Genomic DNA, 24,470 nt, shown 5'->3' with positions numbered 1-24,470 from the left:
TTCGGGCAGCAACAATGGAGATCCATCTATGGAACGATGAACAATTCAATAACAAGTCATCGACTTGCGGCATTAACTGTTTCTCGCACTCTCGGTGCTGCCCGGCCACTGAGTATTTTCAGCATGTTTTTATCCTTCACTAAATCCCTGTTTATGGAAAATTGGCCTCACAATTTGCTCACCTGACCCCCAAGATCGTAGGTTCCTTTGTAAACGTGCTAAAGTCTTGTCTAATATGTTATCTAAATTATTTTCTTAAAGTGACAAGCGAAAAATTGTCCATTTTTTTAGAACTTGATATCTTTAACTTCCAGATTTAACTATTTATGCATAAGCTGTGCGTGGCGAGCCAGTGATATTAAGGTGCCCATCCACCTCCAACATTGGCATCTTGTCTTGCCCCTCCATCCTGAGCTCGAACAGTGCCCCAGCGAATCAAATCAATTACAATTGTTTTTGAGAGTTAATCCAAATGATGTACCATAAAAGAAGAACCACTGAGAAAAAATTAATTCCTTTCATTACACTTAATATAAACCTAATGTTCTTAGTCAGATTATTGAAAATGCATATTTGAGGAATTGGAATATAGACAACAGACAATAGGTGCAGGAGTAGGTCATTCGGCCCTTTGAGCCAGCACCACCATTCAATGTGATCATGGCTGATCATTCTCAATCAGTACCCTGTTCCTGCCTTCTCCCCATACCCCCTGACTCCGCTATCCTTAAGAGCTCTATCTAGCTCTCTCTTGAATACATTCAGAGAATTAACCTCCACTGCCTTCTGCCATTAATAAATGCAGCATTTTGTTGGAACAGTTTATTATGAAGCCTTAGTGTGACTTATTTTTCTGGCTATGCGGCATGTTTGGACTTAATGAACACACATAATGATCACCACTAATATTCTTTCGTAAGTTCATAAGTGATAGGAGCAGAATTAGGCCATTCGGCCCATCATTCTATGATCATCTATTATTCTATGCTGTTCAGTGAATGTCCTATCATTTTGACAGACCAGATGGATTTCTGCCCTGTGCTGCACTGTATTTGCAGTTTGATTAAATCTGACTATTCCTTTGCATAGCACACATCCATGGCACAGGTTATATTCAAGTAATCGCCATAAATCAGCAATTGGTTGCGAACATCAATATAAACTTGTATTTATACAGTGCTGCTCAATTTTAAATTTAGACAAAGTGCTGGAGTAACTCAGTAGGTCGGGCAGCATCTCTGGAGGACGTGAATAGGTGACTTTTTGGGGTCGACTTCTGAAGAAGGGTCTGCTGAGTTACTTCAGCACTGTCTTTTTGTGAAAACCAGCATCTGCAGTCCCTTGTGTTGAGTTTTAAATTTACCGTGGCAAGAATTAGAGGGGGTTTTTTAAGAGGTCTATTGAATTTCTGAGTGCCTTTGTTTTGTTGCACCATGTGCCAGTTTGTGCATTTAATTTACTGCTATTCATTTTCTACAGATATTCCCCTCAGGTTTTATACGAGCCTTGTACTCAGGATGTCGTGACCTTCCTTGTTGTATTTACCTGTAGTCAAAACTATATCCGAAATCCTTATCTAATTGCCAAGCTTGTGGAAGTCGTGTTTGTGACCAACCCAGCAGTTCAGCCTCGAACACAGAAGTTCTATGAAATGATGGAGAATCACCCATTAGCCACGAAACAACTTGTGCCTGCATTAATGAAATTTTACACAGGTATCCCTTTTTAAAATTTGCTTTGAACAATGGGATGGAAACACTCCAGTTAGTGCAAGGGGAATGCGTCGTATGCTTTGGACAGGTGAGCCTAGATTGGTGCTCAAGGCTTTGTGAGGTAACTAATGTTTTAATCGAACGTTTACTATAATACTTCTGAAAATAGTCCCGTTTCTTTGTTCAGTAGGGAAGCAGAATCATTAGAAATCATCAGATTGTGGATGACAATTTTTCAAACAGATTGAGATTTTGTTTTGGTTTACTGAAAGAGCCCATGAGGCCCAAGACTAGTTAAAGTTCTTCCTAAGATCCAGAGGTTTTGACATCATGGGTATGGAAAAGATGATACTTCTTGTGGGGGAATCTTAAAAACAGAGGTTAATGTTCCAAAAAAAAAAGTGTGGTGGAGACAGTTTCTCAAAGTGTGGTGGAGGCAGTTTCTTTGAACATTTTTAAGGCAGGGTTGGATGTATTGGAGATTTAAAGTTTTGAAAGGTTTCTGCGATAGAAATAGGAGGTCACAGCTGGACCAACACTGACCTTATGAAACTTTGCAGCAGGTTTGGGGACTGAATGGCCCGTATCTGCTGCTTATTTATATTTGTTTTAAGGAGAAATATCCAGTGACAAAGCTAAATAATGACAAGAAAACTTGTATATTTAATAAAAAAGACAATTTTCCCTTTGTACTTAAAGTCCACCACCGACTGTCCAGTACCTCCTTTAATCCAGACAAAATGCTGAGAGCGCAATTGAAAGACCCCCCCGAATATGTGGCTCCTAGGCCTGGTGAGGCACTGATCATGACTTCATCAGGACCTCCGCGACGGATTGGTGGATTGGATTTGCCTGAGGCTGGGCTCTGGAGCAAGGGCCCAGCCAGAACTGGCTAATCCGTTCCCATAGCCAACGTCCATGGGCGTTGGCTATGGACGCCCAAGGATGTGATCTCTGTTGGTCTGACAAAATAAGGTCATACGGTCATAAAATAGATAATATGGCAAGGCCCTCGAACCAAGGGTGCTGGTATATTGGTGGTATACTGTGACCTGCACTGACCCATCACAAAGAAATGCTTGCTTAAAGTTTTAATTCCAGCCCTTTCATTCCTCTCTTGGAGAATTGGACCCATTATGGTGTGTTCACTGTGCCGTTGACTACCCAGTGCACATCCTATTAGCTGGTCTTGCCAGTTAGTTTGGCTCCAAAAAGTATTCATTCCAATACTATGCCTGTTCCTTTTAAGGAGAAATATCGAGTGACAAAACCAAATGATTACAAGAACTGCCTCAGCTGAGAGCAGAGGTGGCATGAATAGATTTCATGTGATTTGTTCATTTTGAGTCCCGACTATTAAATGAAATAAAACAAAATTGAAATTTAGCGTGTTTGTACTGAGCTGTGGATCTTTCTTTTCATTTAGCACTTAGAAGGCGGCATGATGTTTAAGTCATTACCTTCTTGGATTAAGACGATTTATTTTGCACTCTGCAACCAGGGCTGCATTTTTGCTTACATATTGTGTTAAAGAAGCGTACCATTGAAGAGATTTGTCTTCATAGACTGGTCACAGGAGAACTAGTTGACTAGTCTGATGTGCTAGAGTGTATGTATTCAGTTCTGTTGATCTCTGAACGTAGAGAGGAGTGCGCTGTCGGTCAGTAATCTTGCGTGCATTAGTGTCGGGGATCACAGGCCAGTTTCTCCCCCATGTATTTTAAAAGGTTTGTGCCTACTGTGTTACACTGAGGTTCAGATGAATTTGATAAGCAGTATTAACTTGTTATTTAATTTGCTCCTTAGATGTTGAACATACTGGAGCAACAAGTGAATTCTATGACAAATTCACTATCCGTTACCACATCAGCACAATATTTAAGAGTCTTTGGCAGAACGTAGCACATCAAGGCACCTTTTTGGAAGAGTTTAAGTAAGTTGCTGCATCTTTTTTTCCCCCTATGATGCGTAAACGTGCAAGAGTTAAGAAGCTAGCGATTTTGCAGTGAAGCAGTACAATGGAGGCACAAGAAACTAAGTACTGGAGGAACTTGGTGGGTCAGGCAGCATCTGTGGAGGGAATGGATGGACGTCATTTTGGAAAAGTCCCTTCAGACTGAGGGGAATGAGGGGAAGAAAGCTGGAAAAGAGAGGTGGGGAGGGCAGGGTTACATTTATGGCAATAAGTACCATAGTGTGCAGTCAAAGGCTTATAAAGTGATTTATTTGTCAGTTTGCTCTTTTTGGGGATATCTTTAGCTCTACATTTGCACATTTTGTTTTATAATCTTAGTTCTGGAAAGCAATTTGTCCGTTACATCAATATGTTAATAAATGATACTACATACCTGCTGGATGAGAGCCTGGATTCTCTTAAACGTATCCACGAGGTGCAGGAAGAAATGAAGAACAAAGAGCGCTGGGACGCGTTACCCAGGGTAAATACTATATTTTGTTTAATGTTAGTTAATTTGTTTTTCAGTAAGGAGATGAGTGATAACCAGTGAAAAAAGGATGAAGCTTAGAAATTAAAAAAAGCACTCTAATGGGATTGTACTGTAGGGCTCCTATTAACTTTTTCAGTCAGAGTTGTAAATCTGTGGAATTCACTGCCTCAGAAGGCAGTGGAGGCCAAGTCTCTGAATGCATTCAAGAGAGAGCTAGATAGAGCTCTTAAGGATAGCGGAGTCAGGGGGTATGGGGAGAAGGCAGGAATGGGGTACTGATTGTGAATGATCAGCCATGATCACATTGAATGGTGGTGCTGGCTCGAAGGGCCAAATGGCCTACTCCTGCACCTATTGTCTATTGTCTAATAGCAAGTGGGAGGTAGAGGAACAGGTATGTAGACAGCTCACCAATAGATACTAGAGTAACAGGGTTGTCTTCGTGGGTGATTTTTAACTTCCCCAATATTGATTGGGACTTGCTCAGTGCAAAAGGCTTAGACGGGGCAGAATCTATGACATGTGTTCGAGGGTTTCTTGAAACAGTTTGCAGATGGTCCAATCCGAGAAGAGAACACACTGGACCTTGTGTTGGGAAATGAGCCTGACCTGGTGACTGGGATTTGAGTGGGAGCATCACAACTTCAGAGGACACGGATATGCAGGGATGGAGGGATAGGGGTTGTGTGTTGGAAGATAGAGACGGTCTTGGTATCATGTTCAGTGCAGACATTATGGACGAAGGGCATGTTCTTTACTGTTCTGTGTTCCAGATAGGAAATCAGAAGGGCAAAAAGGGGCCAGAAGATAGCTGGCAGATAACATTAAGGACAGTCCCAAGAGATTTTATAAATTCATAAGGGGGGAAAAGGGTAACTAGAGACAGAGTGGGACCTCTCAGGAATCAAAGCAAATCTGTGTGGAGCCACAGGAGATGGGAAAGGTCCTCTAAGTATTTCTCCTCTGTATTCACCGAGGAGAAAGACAGGAGGACGGAGGAATTTGGGGCAGTCATTGGAAGTGTCTTGAGAGCAGTCAGTGTCACCGTCGAAGAGGTGCTGAAGATACTATCATTTATGAAGGTAGACAAATCTCCAGGGCCTGATCAAATATATCTGAGGACATTGTGTGAAACTAGAGAGGAAATTGCCGGAGCCCCGGTTGAAATCTACGAGTCGTCTTTAAATACAGGAGGGATGCTGGAGGGTGGCAAATGTACTTCTATTCAAGAAGGGCCGCGGGGAAAATGTTTGGACTGAAGGCCAGTGAGCGTGACATCTGTAGTTGGAGTACTAGAGGGTATTCTGAGGGGTAGGATATACTGGCATTTGGATGGACAAGGGCTGATTCGGGATTGTCTTAGTTTTGTACGTGGGCTCACAAATCTGAGTTGTCTCACAAATCTGAGTTTTTTGAAGATGTGATCAAAAAGGTTGAGGGCAGAGCTATGGATGTTGTGTACATGGATTTCAGTCAGGCATTCAACAAGATTCTGCATGGTAGGCTGCTCTGGAAGGTTGGATCGCATGGGATCCAAGGAGAGATAGCTGAATGGATAGCAAATTGGCTTCATGGAAGGAAGCAGAGGGTGATGGTGGAATGTTGCTTCTCGGACTGGAGGCCTGTGACTAGTGGTGTGCCTCCAGGGTTCAGTGCTGGACCCATTACTGTTTGTCATCTACATCAATGATATGGATGAGAACGTAAAGGGCAAGATTAGCAAGTTTGCTGATGATACAAAAGTGAGTGGGTTTGCAGATAATGAAGATAGTTGTGAAAAATTGCATCAGGATCTGGATTGACCAGGTGGGCTGAGAAATGGTTGATGGAATTTAATATAGAGAAATATGAGTTGTTGCATTTTGAGAAGTCTATCATGGGCAGGACCTACACAGTGAATGGTTGGGCTCTGGGGAGTTGTAGAGCAGAGGGATCTAGGAGGGCAGGTTCATGGTTCCTTGAAGGTCGAGTCACAGGTTGGTAAGGTGGTCAAAAAGGCTTTTGGTACATTGGCCTTCATCAGTCAGAGTATTGAGTATAAAAGTTGGGAGGTCATGTTGCAGTTGTATAAGACGTTGGTGAGACTGCATTTAGAGTATTGTGTTCAGTTCTGGGCACCATGTTATAGGAAAGATATCAAGCTGGAAAGGGTACAAAGAAGATTTACGAGGTTGTTGCCAGGGCCAGAAGGTCTGAGCTATAGGCAGAGGTTGAGTAGGCTGGGATTCTATTCCCTGTAGCGCAGGAGGATGAGGGGTGATATTATAGAGGTGTATAAAATCATGAGAGGAATAGATTGGATAGATGCACAGTCTCTTGCCCAGAGTAAGTAATTCAAGGACCAGAGGTCATAGGTTTAAGGTGAAGGGGAAAAGATTTAATAGGTAACTGAGGGGTGACCTTTTCACGCCAAGGGTGGTGGGTGTATGGAGCAAGCAGCCAGAGGAGATAGTTGAGGCTGGGACTATCCCAACGTTTAAGAAGCCGTTAGACAGGTACATGGATAGGACAGGTTTGGAGGGATATGGACCAAATGCTGACAGATGGGACGAGTGTAGCTGGGACATGTTTGCCGGCGTGGGCAAGTTGTGCTGAAGGGCCTGTTTCCACACTGTATCACTCTATGACTAGATGGAATGAAAGTATTTCCAATTTTGAAATGAACAAACGTACTGTTTTTGAAATTTGGGAACAGTGTGCTGGATTTTTTTATTTGCGTGGCATGCTGTCTATGATTTGTGCAGCCATGTCTCACATTTGCACAAGACACATGGTTGCTGCCTAAGGAAATATACGTGTACATTTTTATAAAACACAACTTTTTCTGGCTATCCTTTGGGATTGTTTTCTCTCTGAACCAACCAAACATTCAGATTTGATGGACCAAGTCTGATTTTGGTAGCGCAACTAATTGGACTTGCAGTCTAGAATCTCGTCAAGCGAATCTGAAACTTCATGTCATTAAAAGTCTAGCTAATTCACTGACATCCCTTAAAGAATGGTGCACTTCATTGATTTGGCAGATATGTGATTTTAGATGAACACTGGACTCAGTTGACAGGACTTGAGGGCTTGAGCTGTAGGGAGAGGTTCGACTGGCTAGGACTTTATTCTTTGGCATTCAGGAGGGTGAGAAGTGATCTTATAGAGGTATATAAAATCATGAGGGGAATAGAGTAGATGCACAGTCTTTTATGCAGAGAAAGGGAATCAAGAACATGAGCACGTAGGTTAAAGGGAAGAAGGGAAAGATTTAATAGGAACCTGAGAGGCAACTAGAGGCAAAGGAAGGTTGATGGATGGAATGAGCTCTCTGAGGAGGTAGTTGAGGCAGGTATAATAACCTTTAAAAGAAGATTGGACAAGTATATGAATAGGAAAGGCTTAGATGGAGATAGGCCAAATGTGCGCAAGTGGGGCTGATGTAGATGAGACATCTAGGTCTGCATGGGCAAGTTGGGCCGAAGAGCCTGTTTCCTTAATGCATGACACTGACTTGACTCATTTCTAAAATGAATCGATGATATTGAAAATGGATGACAGTTGAGCCCACATCCAATAAATATATATGAACATAAAACAACTGTTTTGGCGATAATGCTGTTCGCTTCTCCATTTTAAAAATACGTTTCTTAAAGCGCCATTAAGATGTCATATATAGTGCCCCTTTGGAGTATCTATAGCGTCTCTCTATAATGAGCCATTAAATCTTTTAAGCTCATTCTGATAATAATAATGCAGCCATGTCGTAAATAATAAACTGCTTTCATCTCCAGTCCGTTGCTGAATAATGACAATTGAAATAGCACATTCCATTTCTTCACGCAAGTTCAGTGTTCACCTCAATGGTTGCCTTTTACTTTTGCAAGGATCAGCAACAGAGCCGGCAGTCCCAGCTGACTCAAGACGAGCGTGTCTCCCGTTCGTACCTCGCTCTTGGTGCCGAGACTGTGGATATGTTCCATTACCTCACAAAACAAGTGCAAAAACCTTTCCTTCGACCCGTGAGTAATTTCTGTTCCCTCATTAGTTACCAAATGCATGTGGAAGATCTACATTTACAGCTGACTCCTGCACGAGTGGGAGGGGGTTTGTGTTCAATGGAAACTTTCGGTATCACCATTTTCTGTAATGCAAAGCTGCATCTGCATGTGTCAGGAAATAGGTTATCTACTTTCCTGGAGTGAATTTTCATCTGTATTTCAGATTTTGGGGGTAGAGATTTCTCAATTCCTTAGTAAGGGCTAATTTCCATTACACAAACTGCTGTTACCTACGTTGTAGTTTTAGCTATGTTTTGTTCCCAGCTAACTGGGTGGCGCAGCTGTAGAGTTGTTGCCTTACAGCGCCAGAGACCCGGGTTCAATCCTGACTAAGGGTGGTGTCTGTGCACAGTTTGTACGTTCTCCTTGTGACCGCGTGGGTTTTCTCCGGCTGCTCTGGTTTCCTCCCACACTCCAAAGATGTACAGGTGTGTAGGTTAATTGGCTTCAGTGAGTTGTAAAATTGTCCCTGGTGTGTGCAGAATAGTGCATGGGTTGATCGCTGGTCAGGATGGACTTGGTTGGCTGAAGGACCTATATATCTCTAAAGTCTAAAACCGAGCAGCAATCTTCTTTGGTTTACAGCAGATATTTTGTCACAAGACACATGCGACCATGTATGTTCAGAATTTGGCAGTTCTGAGGTAAATGTACAGAATGGCAGTGAGATGTGTCTACCCCTGCTTGCACTGGTGTTGCGCACAGCCCCGCTGACCAAAGCTCTGGGTGCAATTATTCAGCCATTCATGTTCTCGCGTTCAACCATTTGCATGAGAGTTGGCAACCGGGGCGGTGGGGGAAACAAAACAAGAAGCAGTTCATCACAGCTACTCTCCTTATTGGCATTGGGTATATTACAATTCATTTAGATTTAGAGATTTAGAGATACAGCGCAGAAACAGGCCCTTCGGCCCACTGGGTCCGCGCCGTCCAGCGATCCCCGCACACTAACACTATCCTACACCCACTAGGGACAATTTTTACATTTGCCCAGCCAATTAACCTACATACCTGTACGTCTTTGAAGTGTGGGAGGAAACCGAAGATCTCGGAGAAAACCCACGCAGGTCATGGGGAGAACGTACAAACTCCGTACAGACGGCGCCCGTAGTCAGGATCGAACCTGAGTCTCCGGCGCTGCATTCGCTGTTATGCAGCAACTCTACCACTGCGCCACCGTGCCGCCCATTAGTTTGTGCAGGAAAACATTTCTTGATTAGCGCAACACTCTGAAATATTATTATCCAATTGAAAACTGAGAAAGAAGGGGCTTTTGTAACACACCAGTTGATTTTTGCTCAAATGAATTGCAGGAGCTTGGGCCACGTTTAGCAGCAATGCTGAACTTCAACCTACAGCAGCTGTGTGGTCCGAAATGCCGTGACCTAAAAGTAGAAAACCCGGAGAAGTATGGTTTTGAACCGAAGAAGCTTTTGGATCAGTTGACTGACATCTACCTGCATTTGGATTGTCCCAGATTTGCAAAAGCCATTGCTGATGACCAGGTTTGTGCACATGCATTCTGAATGTAATGCGTTTGTCCCGTTTTAAACAACTGAATGTAATTGTCTCCAACTTGCAACATTAGCACTTTCTCTCTGCATTGAAACTGCCTGATGTACTGATGTTTCTAGCATTTTCTGTTTTAAATTTCAGATTTCTAGCGTCTGCAGTTTTTTTGTTTTACTTGTGTATGCTGTTTTAAGAGAAATGTCAGTAGCTGATCTCATAGAATCCCTCCCCAGGTACCTTCCCCTGCAAACACAGAAGATGCAACTCCTCCCTCGACTCTGCCCAGGGACCCTGACAGTCCTTTCAGATTAGGCAGAGGTTCACTTGCACTTCCTCCAAACTCATCTACTGTATCCGTTGTTCAAGATGTGGACTATTGTACATCGGCGAGACCAAACGCAGACTGGGCGATCGTTTCGCTGAACACCTTCGCTCAGCCCGCCTAAACCTACCTGATCTCCCGGATGCCAAACACTTTAATTCTCCTTCCCATTCCCACACTGACCATTCAGTCCTAGGCCGCCTCCATTGTCAGAGTGAGGCTAACGCAAATTGGAGGAGCAGCATCTCGTATCTCGCTTGGGCAGATTACAGCCCAGTGGTATGAATATTGATTTCTCTCACTTCAGGTAGCCCTGGCATTCCCTCTCTCTCTCTCTCTATCCCTGCTCCGCCCAAGTCCACTAGACAATAGATAATAGGTGCAGGAGGAGGCCATTCGGCCCTTCGAGCCAGCACCGACCGCCATTCAATGTGATCATGGCTGATCATTCTCAATCAGTACCCCGTTCCTGCCTTCTCCCCATACCCCCTGACTCCGCTATCCTTAAGAGCTCTACCTAGCTCTCTCTTGAATGCATTCAGAGAATTGGCTTCCACTGCCTTCTGAGGCAGAGAATTCCAGATTCACAACTCTCTGACTGAAAAAGTTTTTCCTCATCTCCGTTCTAAATGGCCTAATTCTTAAACTGTGGCCCCTTGTTCTGGACTCCCCCAACATTGGGAACATGTTTCCTGCCTCTAACGTGTCCAACCCCTTAATAATCTTATACGTTTCGATAAGATCCCCTCTCATCCTTCTAAATTCCAGTGTATACTAGTCTTTCCTGTTTTCACCCAACAAACAGCTACCAATGGCCTGTTTTATTTATCATTGTTACTTTTTCCATTTTACTGTTCTTTATCTCTCTACATCATCGTCTATATCTCTCATTTCCCTTATCCCTAACCAGTCTGAAGAAGGGCATCGACCCGAAACGTCACCCATTCCTTCTCTCCAGTGATGCTGCCTGTTCTGCCGAGTTACTCCAGCTTTTTGTGGCGATCTTCGGTTTAAACCAGCATCTGCAGTTCCTTCTTACCCATAGAATCATTGTCAAGCGTAGAAATGGTTCAGTTCAGCCCATGTGCTCTTTGGGGGAAAAACGTACCCCTTAAATTCTCTACATTTCTTTCCTCTAGTTCTACCCTTTCACAACCTGGGATAAAGACTATGCAATCTCTCCATCTAAGAGATTACAGCCCTCCTGTCCAGGCAGCAACATGGTGAATCTGGTCTGCACACTCAGTTGCCACATTTATTCTGTAGTGTGGCAACCAGAACTGTACGCATTACTCTAGGTGATCTGAAGTCTTTCACTGCCCCATGTGAAACGCGTAGGATTCTGAGAGGGAGGTTGTTCACAGGGAGGTTGTTTTCCATCGGCAAATATTGAATTACCGATTTTGGAACAGCGAGTATTGGATTTTTTAAGGCAGTAGTAGATAGATTCTTGATAAACTGAAGGGTGCCGGTGCCAGATGGGAATGTGACGTTAGGGTTAAAGTTGGATTAGCAGTGGATATTGAACGACGGAGCAGGTTGGAGGGCCCAAGTGGCCAATCTGTGCTCTTAATTCATATGTTTGTCTGTGCCCTGGTGCGGTGATGCAGTTGGTACAGCTGCTGTCTCGACGTCAGAGACCGGAGTTCAATCCTGACCTCGGCTGCTGTCTGTGGCATGTGCACGTTCTCTGTGACCACGTGGATTTCCTCCATGTGCTCGGGCATCCTGCCACATCCCAAAGATGTGTGAGCTTGTGGGTTATTCGGCCTTTAAAATTGTCCCCTAGTGTGTAGAGTGGACAGAGAAAGTGGGATAACAGAGAACTATTGTCAACGGATGATTGGTGATCGTGGTGAACAGAAAGACCTATTTCCACACTATCTAAATTAAACTTCATGTGGTGTAATTAAATGTGTCTCTAACCATGTCCTTTAGATGTTCGTCTTGATACTTTTAAAAACGTGCAAAAGCATTTTATCTGCTGATTTTTATCACCACTTTGCAGTTATTTTTCACTTGTTTGAACCAAGTTTCTCTCATTGTGGGAAGTAATTTTGCTGGGTGAAGGTTTAAAAGTGACATCTTTGGGAAAGTGTTTACAAGGAGACTCTGAGCAGAGTTGCAGCCTGAGGTGTGGTATCTGTAAGTGACTTTGTGCTTTACATCTCAAGTGAGATGAAGGGATACAGATGAGTTTTCCTGCTAAACTGCTGGAGCTGAATTGGAGTGTAGAGTAACTTCATCTTTGGGTATAGAAGGAATAAGTTACATTAACCATCTACCTCCTCCTCAGCTTCTCTTCCCCTACCCGTCCACTCCTACTTTCTTTTTGGATCCAAACCTGTAACTTCTGATGTCAAATTGCGATTCTATGCCTCTCATAATTTTCTATGCAATTTTAATGTTATTTGCTCTAATAAACACATTCCTGTTTAGAAGCAAAAAAGGAGGATTTGGTTTGATACCCTTCTATTATGTCAATGTTTTGTGTGGTGGATTGGCTGTAATTTCACTTGTAAATTGTCTTTCATTTCTGTTTTGCACTTTTGGGAACAGCGATCGTACAGTAAAGAGCTCTTTGATGAAGTCATTTCGAAAATGAGAAAAGCGGGAATTAAATCGACAATAGCTATAGAAAAGTTCAGGCTGCTGGCAGAAAAGGTGGAAGAGATTGTGACAAAGAATGCCCGTGCGGAGATTGACTACGGTGATGCACCAGATGAGTTCAGAGGTGAGTGAAGGTTGGAAAAAGTCTAATGGTGAATCAGAATGTACTGGTTCTCCCTGAAGCCCATCATTAGAGAATTCAATGGATTTGTGTCATATCAGTTTGGTTATAATCGGGGAATTCAGCATAAAATAATGTCTGAAAGGCCTTCCCACTATAGAACCAGCTCTTATGAAGAGAAACTCGTACTGTTTTGTAGATAGGATTAGTTCCTCATATTTGTCTCAATTTGATGCTGGAGGTAAATGAAGTGAAGCCAAAAAAAGCCTGTTAAATATTTTCTGTGGTCTGTGGCTTCAAATTAATTCATTGTATGTTTGAGCATTAGAAGTTGAAGTAGGTGTTGCATCTGTTTAGCCGTTCAATAAGATTGTTTACCTCAATGCCATTTCCCCCTCATTCATCTTACTTTGATTCTTTGTAATGTAGAACAATCTATTGTTCTCTAATTTGAGTACAGTCAGGAACCAAGGCCTCTGGGGGAAGAAATTTCTTCTCATCTCTGATGTCAATGGATGACCTTATTTTGAGAGTGTGTGCCTGGTTCTAATTGTCCTAGCCAGGGAATGCACCAACTCTGTATTTGCCCCTTTAAAGTGCTATAAGAAGAATCTGTTTCAATGAGATCACCCTTTTTCTTTTAAATGCTGTTTATTATCTCTCTCTGGGGGCATCCTTGAATTTGAGGTGTCAATTAGTAAACCTTTATTGAACTATTACAAGTGTGCCATTTTTTGGTTACAAAGACCATACCAATTACAATATTCTGAGTGCAATCTACCAGAGCATTATATAATTTCAGTTAGATGTGAATCAGTTATAAATGCAGATTTATTTAAATTGGACTGTTTGCAAAATGTACATTGCTTTACAAAATAAAGTTAATTGCGGCACATTTCAGCCTTGAAATGGCAGTGTTTAGACTCCTTTGGGCTCATTGTAGCCACAGGTGTTAAGGCAATTGTCCCACTTGGCAACTGTTTGGTCCCTGGCTTTGTTTGCTGGCTCCACACCAACACCTGACCAAAAGACACCACTGCTACTGCAGAGCACCTGTTTTGTCCACTCTGGTAAACTGAGGAGCACTTAATTAACAGGATGTTGGCATGGTCAAAATCCTTGTCTGTCTTTGAAAAAAGATTCCAATGATGTATAGATCTGAGAATTATTGAGTGTGCAGACATTGTTATAGGTTGATATCCAATCAGTACTGGGTTGTGGATTTTATAAAATGTTGATAGTAATTCATTCATACAACAGTAATCTGTATAACTGCTGTCCTTTTAATTCAAGGGTTGAATTACTATAACTCATTGTAGATGCCAGTCTCCCAAACTCTCCTTACAAGACTGGTATAATAGTGGCAGTTTAAGCTTGCGTGATGTGGCAGTGCTAGAGCTAACGAGGGCCTTGTATCAAAACCTCACTGTAATGGTGGTAGAACAAAGGCTAACTGGTGGAAGAACTCTAGGTCAGGCAACATCTATGGAGGGAAATAGACAGACTATGCTTTGAGTTGGAACACTTCAGACTGATGGGTCATTCTGGGGAAGAGTCCCGACCCAAAACATTGTCTGTCCACATCCCTCCACTGATATTGCCTGACCCGCTGAGTTTAGTTTGGTTTTAGTTTAGAGATACAGTGCAGAAAAAGGCACTTTAACCCACTGAGTCAGCGCCGACCAGCGATCCCAGTATACTAACACAATCACACACGCGCACGCAATTTTACTGAAGCGAATGAACCTGCAAACGTGTAAGTCTTTGGAGAGTGGGAGGAAACAAAGAGAAAACCCACGCAGGTCACAGGAGGAAAGTACAGACATCATCCGCAGTCAGGATTAAACTCTAGTGTGTGGAGCTGTAAGGCAACAACTACCGCTGCGCCACCATGCCATCCATAATTGGCGACCCGTGTTCTTCCAGCACTTTCTTTTGCTCAAGATTCCAGCATCTGCAGTCTTGTGTGTCTCCATTTCTGTAATGGAAGCTAGATAGGGCTCCTGAGAGCTGAACATGAACTGCTTATTTCTCCCAGTCTCTTGCAGAAGTAGGGATGCTTATATCAAGGGGTGATGTAAGACTGAACCCAGGTTTATGCACCTTCCTCATTTTTACTTTGTAACTTATCTGGATGCGTGCTTAGAGGCAGATGTGTCAGTGCTGGGACCCAGCACATTGCTGACAAGTAGAACTGGAGCCTACGGAATAATTTGGGTAAATTAATCTTGAACTGTTTGGTGGAATTGAGCTGTGATTTAAAGGGCTTCATTGTTACAGATCCACTGATGGACACCCTGATGAATGATCCTGTCAAGCTGCCTTCAGGAACTATAATGGACCGCTCCATTATTTTAAGACATTTACTGAATTCTCCAACCGACCCATTTAACCGCCAACATTTAACAGAGAACATGCTAGAGCCAGGTAAAGTATGTTATTTTAACACTAGATAAGATTTGCAACTCAAAAATAAGGGCAAAATTTGCTGAACTCTGGCAGAGTGGAAAATAGACACGAAAAGCTAGAGTAATTCAGCAGGACAGGCAGCATCTCTGGAGAGAAGGAATGGGTGATGTTTCGGGTCGAGACCCTCCTTCAGACTGCAGAGTGGAAATCTCATCTCCGTGAGAGAGAATGCACACATGAAGGGGCTCTTTGGCCATCAAGGCCATGCTTCATATCGAACACTATTCCAACCCTAACCCATGGTATCTCCCCACTGTCTCATCAACTTCCTTTTTCTTTGCCCCATCACCCCCATCTCCATGCAGTAGCGGTAATTTAGAGAGGTCACCTCACCTACGAACCCACACACCTTGCGATGTGGGGGACAAGCAGACCACTTGGAGGAAACCTGGGCGCTGACAGGGAGAGTGTGACCACATGTACTGGAACCATGAGGCAGTGGCTGTGCTGATAGCCTACCTGGTTTAGTCTCCAGTCTGGTTTGTGTTCTGATACCACAATGATGTGTATAATTGGTTACATACAGCACAGGGAAACACTGAGCCAGAGTTTCCTAACTGAAGACCAACAAGCATTCCTTGTGAAACATCATCTGGGTCCAGGATTAGTCAGCATTGTTACGTTCAGCATAGTTGAACAAGCTTCTCTCAACTGAAGGCTTCTTGCACCTGTGGAAGTGTTGGTTTAGTTTAGAGGTACTGCCCACCAAGTCCATGGCTACCTTTGATCACACTATCATACTAGTTCTGTTATCCCACTTTCATATCCACTCCCTACAGACTGATGTTAAATGTTAAACAGGTGCAATGTTAAAGGTCAATTCACCTACAATCCCGCATTAATTTGGGATGTGGGCGAATACCGGAGAAAATCCATGCAGTTACAGGGTGACTGCAAACTCCACACAGACAGCACCTGGGATCCACATTGAAACGTGGTCTCATGCCGGGAGACAGCACCACAGTCTTACTGGAGATAATACGGTGAAGTTAAAAATACTTGTGATAGAAAGATTGGCAACCCAGTTACAAATTCTGAATTTGAAGTGTGTCCATGTGCCTGATCTTGTCGAACTATTGAAGAGGCAAGAGGAGTTGGGGCTTGGCTATCTAGAGTGGATTGCAATATGTGACATTCTCACTGCAAATTCCACCAATACAGCATCTCACAGTAACAAAGCAGGAAACAAGCGTGGAATATTCAGATGTTTGTAAGCAAACACCCTTTAAATTTTGCTTAGCCATGTCTTCAAATGTTTTGAAAGGAGATTGCGTGACTAATTCCACTGTGCTCTCTACATTGTTCCATTTTGTATATTAGTGCCTGAACTGAAGGAGAGGATCCATGCCTGGATGAAAGTGAAGCAACATGCAAATCGCTGTTTGCAGTGATGTGTTCTGGAAGATGGATCCCATGCCAGATGTTTGTAGTTCTGAGTGTAGACCACCAGCATATTGAGACCCAAGAGAAAATCTGCTCCTCAGTGAATCGTTGCAGGCAGGACTGCTGCACTGATGTTAAAAAGGGTGAACTGAAAACCGTAGAAAAATGTTATGTCGCTGTAAATAAATTTAATTTAAAAGAACAAACAATTTAAAGGAGAAAAAGCTCAGAGGTGTTGGGTACAAGTTAAAAGACCTTTTTCAGTACAGCAACACGTGACCAGTCCAAGTGTAACAGTGGTGTACTCGGATCTGTAATTTGGAAACTAAAAGGGTCTGAGCAACGATGTTTTTTAAACGACTGTATTAACGGAAGATGGTCTGTATTTTAGGTTGAAATTATTACTGTGCCCAGTCGCTGCTGAAGGGACTGTTTTGTTTGCTGCACTAAATGTTCTTCAAAACCAAAGTGATGCACAGGCCCTGTCCCTAAAAACTGATGTTTTAATTATGAGGCATAATCTGTTGGCTCACAGGATTAAAGGTGAGACTATTGAATTCTATTTGTTTATCATTAATTTATATTTTTTCTAGCTGCCTCTCTCCCTCCTGTTCCACTTTATGCATAGACTTGTTTGCAAACACTGTAGCTAAGAAGTTACGACTCTCCTCCGTTTCTACCAACCATGTTTTACGGCCATTGCTTTTTCCACTGTATGAGCTGCATTATTGGGATATTTTGATTGCAATAAGGTTTTCTCAAGACATGCTCTGAGAAGCATCCTAAATGCAGGAGCCATTCGATTTCCTTCCTCTCCCAGAGGGCTTTTATTGTGACAGCACACCAGAGGGCACTCTTGTTTTCCAAGAGTTCTTCAGCCTTACACTGAAATGTTCCAAATGGTATAGTTCATGCCAAAAATTACTGCAGATGCTGGCAATCAGGAATAAAAGCAGAAAGTGCTGCACGTCCTCATTTGATCAGGCAGCATCTGTTTATTATTGTTGATGCTCTTGAGTATCTGACTTGTGAATAGAAAGAAAATCAAGATTTTTTTGTCTGCCCTATTGTATTCACTCCTGTTAATTTGAGCTTTTAATTCATGTTGGTTGTCTACATTTTCTGAATAATTTTTTTTAATCTCATTTACATTTTGTATAATTTGCTGCAGAGTTGGTTATTTCAACTGTCCTGAATTGTAGCAAACTGAAGTAATGTGAAATTACTTTGCATTTTGGAAATCTTATTTGCAAGTTAAATAAAGTATGGAAGAAAAATCCTAAATTTCATTGATTGCCAGCTAAATGAGTCTGTCACTTTTCCACAAAGGTGCAGTGACTTCAGAAATATTGTCTCTGCTGCCTTTGTGCTTCCCGTAGTTATAAATCACTCTGTATCAGGAAGATGTTTTATCAAGAAGGATGCAAAATGCTGGAGTAACTCAGCGGATCAGACAGCATCCCTGGAGAACATGGATAGGTGATGTTTTGGGTTGGGATCCTTCTTCGGAGAGATGTTTTATCATATTGTTTTACTGTAAAATCAACATACTGCATGAGTCAAACGTAGCAACATGGGAGTGGACACTGCGGCAACATCTGTAAAGGAAAAAGGAAATCTATTTGTTGCCAAGATACATATTCTTTACTTTGAATTTAGGCCAATACTAAAACGGAAAATCTTTAAGTTGCGAGTTTGTGATGAGTGTTCTGCTGGAATCTCTTAATTGCAAACAACTGCTATAAGTTCTCGGCTTATGAGCTTGATAGCTGCTACTAATCTTGAAATTCTGGTTTAATTTTTACTGTAAAGTGTAAAATCATTTTAAAGTCAAATATGAAAGCTGACATATGTGTTAAAATAATTTTATTACATTTATCCAGATTATAAATGCCTAATTTTAGTGATGATGTAAAAGTTCACACAATTAAAATAATGAGGACATTTGGTGTCAGGTTAATAGGTAAAGGCGATATATAATTTAGCTGTTAACATTCTCTCCCTGTATTTTTCCAAATATTTCCGTCAAGTGCTCCCATTGAATTCAGTTACATGGCCACAATTTGGTTGGAAGATGAATTATTTTGTGCATTTCCTACTTTCCACATTTATTTTTTTAAATTATATTATCCTTGTCTTTATCTGTACGTGTTTTCATGCAGATTAGTCAAGTATCATAGTAGCAAAAAAGATAATTGAGGAAGTGTTTGAAAGATGAAGTCATTTTTATTGCAAGCCCACAGCAAACAGTTTTCCGGTGTTGGGTGCATCACATAGTTTGCTGTTCCAAGCCCCCCCAGTACATAACTCGATTGAGGCATTTGAATGCTGGACATTGATAGATCATCGGTACAGTAATACCTTGTTTAGTGCTCTAGATGAGCCTGCATTACAGTCTGGTACGGGAACTGTTCTGCCCACAGCCACAAATCACTACAGAGAGTGGTGAAGACGGCACAGCACATCACTGGCAACTGTCTCCCGGCCATTCAGGACATTTTCTACCGGCGGTGCCTGCGGAAGGCACGCAGCATCATCAAGGACCACAGCCACCCAGCACGCAGGCTGTTCTCCTTGTTACCGTCAGGCAGACAATACAGGAGTATGGCTGCGCGTACCGCCAGACTTAACGACAGTTTCTACCATCAGGCTTCTGAACTCAGAAACACATTTCAAATCATATATGTTGATTATTTTTAATATTGTCTTTTTACCTATTTTTAATATTGTCTTTTTTACCTTACTAATGTCATTTTTTAAATCTTATTTATCCTTGGAATATTACTGCTGAGGTAACCCGTTGTCTTGTCAAATACATTTCATTGTACCGTTGACCCTGTGCCAACCTACATATGACAAATAAAATGTATTATTATTATTATAGATACATTGCTGCAAAATAGAATGCTAAGCGAAACAATGCTTCACAAGGGCCATTACAACTGCGTTTGATCATTCACGCAAACGCAAAGCATATCTTCCATTTTGCTCATACTAGCGATAGGAGTAGAATTAGGCCATTTGGCCCGTCAAGTCTACTCCGCCATTCATTCATGGCTGATCTATCTCGCCCTCCTAGCCCCATTCTCCTGCCTTCTCCCCATAACTTCTAACACCTGTACTAATCGTCGTCTTGTTGCTCCTTGAACAAAGGAACGAACTCCTAATTGCTCCTTGAACAAAGTCGTCTCCATGAGGTCGCCATCGCAGAAGCTTTTATCTTGCCTGCATTTTTAATAATAATGGCTCTAATCGTTGACGTAATCAAAATAAGGCTCCAAGAGCAAACCGGTGCTATGTGGGGAAACAGTAAATGAGGTATTACTGTATGTGATTAATATTTACAGTCTCTATTACTTTTAATGTACTAAATAGCCTGTACATTGAAAGTACACTAACTACCTAAACTTGATTTAAAAAGGAAAACATTTTTTTTTTTAAACAGTAATTAATGGAAACTGAGTCGAATAACATCTGTAAAGTGAAACAATAGGTTGGCATTTCGGGTCGGCCTACAAAATTTGGTGCTCCATGTCTGGGAAACCTTTTTCTCTTGATTGATACTACTTGTGTGTTTTCATAGCCGTGCTTTATTATTTCAGGTACCTAAATTGGTTTGGCCGTATTTTCCAATATATTAAGCTATTCAGCAACTTGGAACATACAACAAGCTTAAAAATTAAGTTAGAATTGAACTTGCACTGCTCTAGTATTTGGAATGAAGAAACGTTTTGCCACCAGGGTTTCATTATTAAATGATTTAGACTATGGAATATTGGGATTCAGTTTATGTTAATGTGCATCTCTTGCTTATTTTCACTCCTCCATTCATTTCTATCCTTTGAGTTTAATCTTTTGAGCTAGCATTCTTTGCCATAGTTGCATTGAATTTTATTTTTTTAAACTTGACTGTACACAAGACATTTTAAGGCACATCTGGATTGTACAATTGTTCAGTTTAGAGATACAGCGCGGAAACAGGCCCCTCGGTCCACCGAGTCTGCACCGACCAGCGATCCCTGCACACCAACGCTATCCAAACTAGGGACAATTTTTACATTTACAGCAAGCCAATTAATCTACAAACCTGTACGTCGTTGGAGTGTGGGAGGAAACTGATGTACCCAGAGAAAACCCACGTGGTCATGGGGAGAAGGAACAAACTCCGTACAGGCAACACCTGTAGCCAGGTTCGAACCCGGTTCGCTGGTGCTGTAAGGCAGCAACTCTGCTGCTGCACCACATTGCTGCCCGAATCATCTTCAATGAAACTGGTCCAATGTCTATCACTATTATAGGAGGCAAAGTCTACCCTTTTCTAGTTGAGACATGAGCCTCAATCTGTCAATAATTTAACCTGAAGTTTGAAATACTTTTTTTGGGGGGTGCTTTTAAAAAATAAATATATAATGTGACCCTATTGAAATGGTAGATAACCCTTTCTAATCCAGCAGCTACCAATAGAATCCCAACTTGACTCTTGGTGCTTTGACCAAATATCCTGATTGTTCTCTCCATAACTCATGTTAGTACTAGATCCTTAATTCAACCACCATGTGCCCTATTTTTTTGCATGAAAGATCTCCGATCATTCAGGGATATAAACTGTTGCAATTTCTATTGTCAAATTTGCTGCAATTAGGCTATTTGAAAGTCTTTAACTAACTACAACGAAACCATGATGAGGCGATGGAACAAATATTTTTACCTCTGGACTGGAAATTCCAGCATTGAGCAAAAAAAGGAGGAAATTAAAGTCTACAATATCCAAGTACAGTTTACACTTTGGTAATGTTATACTGTCCCTTGCTCCAGGTATTTAAATTTGATTTTTGTTTTGAAACGTTTGAAGCCTTCGTTTTTCTATAATTAATATTATCTGAACTTTGAATGGCATTAAATGGTGGTTAAACATACCAGTATAAAATGGTATCCATTATCTTCTACTGCAAGATATCTTTGATTTCACTTTTGCATTTAAAACTACGTGCATACATGTTCTGAACATAGTTCCAAGTGGTGCTCTGTGCTAATCTACTGTCTACTCAGCTGACTGGAGACACTGTATTCATGTGGTGTTATTTTCACTTGTGGGTACCAGCTATGTCACGTACAACTAATTTCAGCGTGTTGGGTCAGGTTAATGTGGGGTATGTTTGGTTAGAATACTCCATTTTGGTTAGAAACCTCAATTTTGCAGGTTTAATCGTATTCGAATCTCACCTAGCAACGGTAAGTGTGAGTTTCTTTGAAGAAACTTATTTTACTGTTACTTTTACGTATTGGACTGATTGGTATTTGGTCTGAATTCTTGCCTGTGTAAATGGCAAAAAGTTAAATTGTTTCTAGCATTTTAAAATGTCAGTGCAGAGTAACTTGAAACAATATTCCTTAAGGTGATAAGCATTGAATATAAATTATATTTAGTCATGGTACACAATGTGTGAGGATATGATGTATGTTTGAATGGTTTCGCTTGGTAATGCACAAGTGCACATTGGAAATTGACGTTCCTCTTGTATTGAAGAAACGTGTCACCTTGCGAATTGACCACATTGATATTGGGCACGTGGTTACAAGTATCAACAACTCAAATCAGTTTGAACAAAGTTCCCTGAAGCTTATTAAATCCAAGATGATTGCAGTAAAAAAATGATCAATATATAGCAAAATATCAGCCAACAATTTAACTTGAAAGATTAATGATACATTCTACTCAGTATCATTCTCAAAAGCACGCATTGAGTGGGAGACCAAAACAACACACGTCTGGACACAAGATTGCCATTTTAACTCTCTGTGTATTTTAGCAAATGCGCAGGCACAGCTTTACCATATTGTTGCATGTATACATTACATAGCAGCTTTACCATATTGTTGCATGTATACATTACAATTTCAAACAACATCAAAGAGCAGAATTACATCGCCACAATCGAAGGTTAATTATCGTAACTTGGGCCGCCAACTTGACCACAATGTTTTTGTTTCATCGGTGTACATGTTTCAAGTATGTTTGTAGAATGTTCCTGCCAATGTGCATTATAGACTTGGCATTTGCTTGATTGCTGTCGTGAATGTCTTGTCCTAGGTGTTTGCAAAGTGTAATTAATTGAAGCATTATCTTTGGGGTTCTCCAAGGTTTGATGTGCCTTGTCCACTGTGGTACAATGGGTAACAGCACTCTTGTCGCTTGGGTCAGAAGATTCTAAGTTCAAATTCCCTTAACCAAAATTGGAATACAGAAATTTTAAGCTGACATTTGATAGCTACATAGAATTGCCGTTGTCTTTTCCCTGTGCCCTGTCAATGGTCTTGATGGAATACATCTGAAAATGTTGTCTTGGCCATGCTTATCAGTTAACGTCACTAAAGCAGATTATCTGGTCATGATGTTGCTGATTTATTTTTTGAGCACTCCGGCATTTGAGATGAAAAGATTATGGATCTTGGTGCATGGATAGGAAAGGTTTTGAGGGATGTGACCAAAGGCTGGGATGAGTGTAGATGGGGCATCTTGGTTGGCGTGGGCAAGTTGAGCCAGAGGGACAGTTTCCATGCTGTATGAGTCTGTCCTGAAGAAGTAGAGATCCAAAACTCTGGCATTTAAAAATCTGAGCTTTTGAGGAATGGATTTAGGATACTCGAGGTTTTATAATGTCAAACGTGAGATTAAAGCCTGTGAAACCACATTTATTAGTTCTTATTGGTTAAAGATAACATGCATGAATTGGCAGTGGTAATGATGGCCAAACTATTAATGTTCACTGACTTTACCCTGTGTAATTAACAGCAATTTTGGAATTTTAAAGCAAGTACAGTTAAATGTGTAAATTGCAGTTGTCGGTGATTTATCTCTTGCCACAGGCTGGGCTATTTACACCGTCATTAATGTCAAGGGAAATCTGTTGAGTTTACATGAATTTAAGTTGCTTCTGAAGTAGCCCCATTGTAAAAGGTGTCTGACACCAATGGTTTGTTACATGAGTGTATGTGGGTTTTTAGTGGCGTTCTAAGCCATAATTCCTAGCTGGGAAACATTCTGATCTTAAATGAACCATTTTCCATATGTATTGTAATTCTTGCACAAATTCCATGAAAAAAACTGGTTTTAAAATAAACATTTTATATTTAAAACTTGTCACCTCAGCTTCTACCTTAATCATATGTACATGTCTCAATCCTAATTGCTTTAGAAAATAGTTTATTTTTATTTTTATTGATCTCTGAAAATTCTTGTGATTGTACTTTCTGGCCAGCTTGGCCGAATGATGCACTGATGGAAGCTGGGGACTCTGAGTGACATCTGACAACGACTGGCAATGGAAGAGGGAGCATTTTCACCACAGCAATCTCTAGATCAACAATAGACACAAAATGCTGGAGTAACCCAATGGAACAGGCAGCATCTCTGGAGAGAAGGAATGGGTGACTTTTCGGGACGAAACTCCTCTTCAGACTGTCTGAAGAAGGGTCTCGACATGAAACGTCACCCATTGCTTCTCTCCAGAGATGCTGCCTGACCCGCTGAGTTACTCCAGCATTTTGTGTCTCTCTTTGGTGTAAACCAGCATCTGTAGTTCCTTCCTACACATTCTCTAGATCAACATGGAACTTAAAAATTAGCAGGGATTATCCTTGTATCATCACTGAATGGAAATTATGAAGCTTGTAATGAAATAAGCCTTTACTGTAGATAAACTAATCCGAATATTAGCAAATAATCCACCACAATTTTTAAACAGTGTCTGATTTAAGGCAAAACTTGCATAGAATCCCAGAGGAAAGAAAAGAGGGAATCTTGTGGAATCTCCCACTGTTTGTGTTGAAAGTATTTAGAGTATTGTATAT

At 41.4% G+C, this 24,470-nt stretch overlaps 1 protein-coding gene across 3 annotated transcripts in view; it reads left to right on the top strand.

Annotated features, from left to right (window-relative positions):
- Positions 1–19,916, top strand: part of ube4b (ubiquitination factor E4B, UFD2 homolog (S. cerevisiae)) — a 93,488-nt gene extending 73,572 nt beyond the window's left edge. For all 3 annotated transcript variants that reach the window (XM_078425009.1, XM_078425008.1, XM_078425006.1), the window contains exons 20-27: positions 1,480–1,715; positions 3,519–3,645; positions 4,006–4,150; positions 8,029–8,163; positions 9,516–9,707; positions 12,596–12,770; positions 15,048–15,194; positions 16,557–19,916. In XM_078425009.1, the coding sequence (XP_078281135.1) occupies positions 1,480–1,715; positions 3,519–3,645; positions 4,006–4,150; positions 8,029–8,163; positions 9,516–9,707; positions 12,596–12,770; positions 15,048–15,194; positions 16,557–16,627 (1,228 nt within the window). In that variant the 3' untranslated portion in view covers positions 16,628–19,916. The remainder of the gene's footprint in view (positions 1–1,479; positions 1,716–3,518; positions 3,646–4,005; positions 4,151–8,028; positions 8,164–9,515; positions 9,708–12,595; positions 12,771–15,047; positions 15,195–16,556) is intronic.
- Positions 19,917–24,470: the final 4,554 nt, after the last annotated feature.

This window comes from Rhinoraja longicauda, chromosome 30 (assembly GCF_053455715.1).
Source record: "Rhinoraja longicauda isolate Sanriku21f chromosome 30, sRhiLon1.1, whole genome shotgun sequence".
Classification (NCBI taxonomy): domain Eukaryota; kingdom Metazoa; phylum Chordata; class Chondrichthyes; order Rajiformes; family Arhynchobatidae; genus Rhinoraja; species Rhinoraja longicauda.
The sequence above is the reverse complement of the archived record's forward strand: the minus strand, read 5'-3'. Positions and strand labels throughout refer to the sequence as shown.